Source organism: Phalaenopsis equestris, unplaced genomic scaffold, assembly GCF_001263595.1.
Source record: "Phalaenopsis equestris unplaced genomic scaffold, ASM126359v1 Scaffold200809, whole genome shotgun sequence".
In the NCBI taxonomy this organism is placed as follows: Eukaryota; Viridiplantae; Streptophyta; class Magnoliopsida; order Asparagales; family Orchidaceae; genus Phalaenopsis; species Phalaenopsis equestris.
The window spans coordinates 1-5039 of NW_018220614.1; the positions used below are offsets into that span (position 1 = coordinate 1).

Genomic DNA, 5039 nt, shown 5'->3' on the forward strand with positions numbered 1-5039 from the left:
TATTATGACTCAAATAAATTCCCAATACAAACGATCATCGTCCTAAATACAAGACCCCGCAAGGATACAAGCTTAGGGACGACTTGTGATTACAAATCTCAAATCCAAATAACATTAAAATATTGACACGTAAAAATCTCTTTTTTTAATAAATTAATTTTAATGCCAACAACAATAAGTTCAAAGTTTTTATGCTATATGAATAAACATTAGGTATAAAAATACAAGAGTTCAATGGTGTTCAAGTAAATTCCCTTTTTTATAAATTAACACAATACTGAAACTCTATACCATGAAGCAATTGAAATGTATTATGTTGAATGCTTGCGGCTGTGCATAAATCAAAAGATCTCTCATGGATGTTTCCTTGATTTTGTTAAGTCCTTGTCTTTTTAGGAATATAAATTTATAGTAATTAGATTAGGTTATCTACAAACGGAATAAGAAAAAAAGATTTTCAATCACCTTCACATTTCGGAGAAATTATTGCATACGGACACCGCATGCATCTCTGCATATGGTGTTATATTTCAGTTAAAACAAAAAAAAAATTAAGTGGGGCCCACCGAAATATATCCTGACCGTAAATCACCTGATTTCGCATCATCTTGCAGGCGGTGTCCGTCCGCATGGAATAATGTTTCCACATTTCAGGAGCCATAACAAATGATTAAAAACTAACGATTCATGCTTGCGGCTGTGCATAAATCAAGTATGGGATTAAGAAAAAAAAATCTAAACAAAAAAAAATTTTCAAACAAAAAAAAAGATGAGAATTTCAAACAAAAAAAAAAGATGAGATAAAAGTAAAAACTGATTGAATCGATTCAATGTTGGCTAGATTTGATTTAGCTTTGGGCCCTTGAAGAACCTAAATAAAGAAACAAAAAAAAAAGAATCAAGAAAATGATTTAGCAAACAAGTAATAGCTTTTTCTATTTTTTATTTATTTATTTTTAGCAAATATATCGTCCTAAATAGAAGACCCCGCAAGGATACAAGGCTAGGGACGACTTGTGATCAGAAATCTCAAATCCAAATAACATTAAACTATTGATACAGAAAAATCTCTTTTTTTAATAAATTAATTTTAATGCCAACAACAATAAGTTCAAAGTTTTTATGCTATATGAATAAACATTAGGTATAAAAATGCAAGAGTTCAATGGTGTTTAAGTATATTGCTTTTTTTAATAAATTAACACAATACTGAAACTCTATACCATGAAGCAATTGAAATGTATTATGTTGAATGCTTGCGGCTGTGCATAAATCAAAAGATCTCTCATGGATGTTTCCTTGATTTTGTTAAGTCCTTGTCTTTTTAGGAATATAAATTTATAGTAATTAGATTAGGTTATCGACAAAAGGAATAAGAAAAAAAGATTTTCAATCACCTTCACATTTCGGAGAAATTATTGCATACGGACACCGCATGCATCTCTGCATATGGTGTTATATTTCAGTTAAAACAAAAAAAAAATTAAGTGGGGCCCACCGAAATATATCCTGACCGTAAATCACCTGATTTCGCATCATCTTGCAGGCGGAGTCCTTCCGCACGGAAAAACACATTTCGGGAGCCATAACAAATGATTAAAAACTAACGATTCATGATTCATGCTTGTAGCTGTGCATAAATCAAGTATGGGATTAAGAAAAAAAAATCTAAACAAAAAAAAATTTTCAAACAAAAAAAAAGATGAGATAAAATTAAAAACTGATTGATTCGATTCAATGTTGACTAGATTTGATTTAGCTTTGGGCCCTTGAAGAACCCAAATAAAGAAACAAAAAAAAAAAAAAAAAAAAACAAAAAAAATGATTTAAAAAAAGAAAATGATTTAGCAAAAAAGTAATAGTTTTTTCTATTTTTTATTTATTTATTTTTAGCAAATAGTAATAGCTTCATGACACTTGCCAACATATCTCGATGTCTTTTTCATACTAATATCTCAAAAAAACATCACCATATCTATATTGTTCATATTTTAGTAATGGACATAGGTAAGTAAAATTACCTTACTTGGAAGTGTAGTTGATGCAAGTTTCATAAAGTACATAAAAAATAAAAAAAAATAAAAAAAAACAGCCAGAATTAAGAACAGGTTTAGCCTAATAAAGACAAAAACAGCCAGAATTAAGAACAGGTTTAGCCTAATATAAATAACTTGGCTTTCTCAGTAGCAAAATTTTGCGATCGAGGTTTTCATAATCATATAAGTAATGAATTAATGAAAATCATAATGAGGTGAAGTTAAGCTTCAAAATTAGAGGATATCCATAAAATCATTGGAAATGAGTGACTAGCTCGAGTTTGCGAGCTTGGAAAAATTTAGAACGACCTTTTCCATTAGATTCAATATCCTCGGTCTTCCTCTTGCATCCGGTAAAGCCAAGTTTCGATAATTTTAGTTGTCGTTTGCTCGTCCCAACATTTGAAGAATTCTCATCAACCTCGTTAGATTCCCTGATAAAATAAAGCCAATAAGCAATAATATCTAATAAATGAAACTCTTATCCTTCTAATTAATTGTGTACTAAAAATAATAACTCTATATTGCATAAAATCCATTTCCACTATATTTGTACACCATTTTCTTAGTTTGCCCATTTTTCTTTCTAATTTTTACGTTAGTTTAATTACTTGGTTTATTAGTACATTTTCAACTCTTAATTGTGTGGCAAAACCACCAAAATCAAAATAGATTACTTTTATCTCAATATGTATCATCCCATTGATATTTTAATATGATCAATTCACATTCAACTGCTCACTAAATTTAATCATTCACTTTATCCTCTAATTATTTGAGTCTACATAATGAATCCTCTTTTCATTCATTTTTAATGCTACATAAGGAGCGGACTCCTTTAGTGCAAGTAAATTTTTGAATCACTTCCAGAATGTTTCAATTGATCTACCGTTAGATGGACTTAATTTCTTAATACATCCACATTATTAATGCATCTTTTGCTCTCTAATGTACATAAACAAATCACTTAAATCTATTTTTCACAAGCTCGTGAAAATTATATGCCTGCAATTTCTAGACTATGATAGTTGATCAAATCTGCTCTAATTGTGCCACACCACTTTTAGCATTGTCTTTTTTATAAATTCATATTTCACGAGCAGTTTAATTACATTTTTTTTTACAAATTTTCATAAAATGGAGATGGAAGTAAATTAAAATGATAGTAAGATGGAAGGCAATTAACCATCTTATACTATAGATTAATTAAAACAAAATATTATACTACTTGGCTAAAGGGAAACTTACCATACTACCTCAACACCATCCTTCAGATACGTAGCACACGTTCCCCAACTGAAGCGCACCAATGTAGGAAACCCAAATACTGAGTGCTTGTGATGGTCCAGCCAGGCCTTGGTTTCAGGATCTGGTGTTATGTCAAGCAAGCAATGGAAGATTATTCCAGAAATGAGCATAAGCAGTGATATTTTAAGAAAATTAAAAAAAACAAACAAATTAACATAAAAGAAAAAAATGATAATAATAATAATAATATAAAAATTAATAATAATAAAGTTAATGTGATATGTTATGAAAAGATATCACATACCCCCTGGGTAACCTGACCCAAAATTCCTGTGCATGTTCTCAGCAGTTTCTTCAAGTACCCACTCACGAAGGACTCGGTCTCTTGTAACCTACATTAGAGCATTACATTGGTTTAAGAATTATATTGACATACTACCTCATGTATAATTGAATTCTTGAGCAACACAGAAATGATAGAATTCATAAGAATGCAATTAGTTCATTAATAACCGTCATTCTGTAGGCATTGATGAGGGTAAAAAAGCTAACCACAAACAACAGTTTTAACTGATAAGTGTTTTCTCATTGAACGTAATCAAAGGTTTAGAATTTTGCATGCATCGCATACAATCTCAAAAGTAAAATCCTTGAGAAACTGTGCATGCATTGCATACAAAGTTCCAATTTCAAGGTCAGCAGATGACCTTAACCTGGTTAAGTTTGACAATAAGCTTATCACTACAAGTACAAAACTAGAAATATATAATTTAGGGATAAGTAAAAATTTATCTAAATCATCTTCTTGAATAAGAACTTGTTTAAGAGAATGTTATAAATTCTAATAATTGAACCAAATTTGTTGCGAATTTTCACCTGCTTTAAATCTTGCAGATATGATATAGGAATAACGGTACAAAGATCAAGCATATGCTTAAGTGCTAGTGATAAACAAGGTAGGAAAAAAGACTAGGAGAGAAAAACGCTTCTTCATCAAGCTTCCAAATAGCATTTTCTTTATGATTTTGATATCCTCTGTTTATCATCATTCTTATTCTAAAAATATCTATATTATGAAGTTTTATATCCATTTGGCTTTAGGATATGTGAGACTTCTCTTTTATAATGAGAGTACTGTACTTGTCTTTACCAAAGAAAGCTCCCTTGTGCCCCTCTTGTTTATAGAGCAACGAGTATGTAGGAGTTGTTTGGTTGCATGTATTCAAAATACACAGTAAAAGAAAAACAAATTAAAAGAAATCTACTACATTTTAAGTCTAATATTGATGTCTGGTTGAATGTACTCTGAATATAATAAAATGAAATATTCTAATTGTTCTGATGAAATTTAAAAACAAGCTACCTATCAATGTCAGGGCAGAAGGCGAGGTTGGCACCTAATGGCAGCGAGGTTGGGAACTGTGGAAGTGAAAATGGATGCACAGTAAAAGGTGATTCTTGAAGGCACATGACAAGAAATGTGCGAGGAATTGAGTTTGTGAGGTCCCTCTGTGGAGGGCAGAGGCGAGTTGCAAGGTCACTTTATTAAAGCATTGACAAGCCACAAGAGTAAGGGGAGAAATCGCGACGGTCTCCTAGATGAAAGGGCGATGTTGCATGCAGTGCATTTGGAATTTGCCCAATTCAGGTTAATTTGGAATATGTTGCCTATAAGCTAAGGGGTCTATTACAAACTCCTCATTAAATTGCTTTGCATTAGTTCTCTTCCAACAAAACATCTAAATTTTTAAAATC

The 5039-nt window shown here is 31.0% G+C and overlaps 1 protein-coding gene across 1 annotated transcript; it reads right to left on the minus strand.

The window, feature by feature from the left end:
* Nucleotides 1–2140: 2140 nt before the first annotated feature.
* On the minus strand, nt 2141–3702 carry LOC110035941 (ribonuclease H2 subunit A-like). The gene is made up of 3 exons (XM_020740280.1): nt 3589–3702; nt 3285–3405; nt 2141–2470 (listed from the first exon to the last, which is right to left on the minus strand). The coding sequence occupies exons 1-3, from the start codon at nt 3620–3622 to the stop codon at nt 2290–2292; spliced, it is 336 nt and encodes a 111-aa protein (XP_020595939.1). The 5' UTR covers nt 3623–3702; the 3' UTR covers nt 2141–2289.
* Nucleotides 3703–5039: the final 1337 nt, after the last annotated feature.

What these genes read in the sequence shown, in the direction of transcription:
- LOC110035941 (XM_020740280.1), bottom strand. Translation starts at nt 3,622, where the DNA reads ATGCACAGGAATTTTGGGTCAGGTTACCCAGGGG. An exon ending in TGGGTCAGGTTACCCAGGGG is followed by an intron (nt 3,406 to 3,588) that starts GTATGTGATATC and finishes ACATAACACCAG; the next exon opens with ATCCTGAAACCAAGGCCTGG. An exon ending in GATGGTGTTGAGGTAGTATG is followed by an intron (nt 2,471 to 3,284) that starts GTAAGTTTCCCT and finishes TTATTTTATCAG; the next exon opens with GGAATCTAACGAGGTTGATG.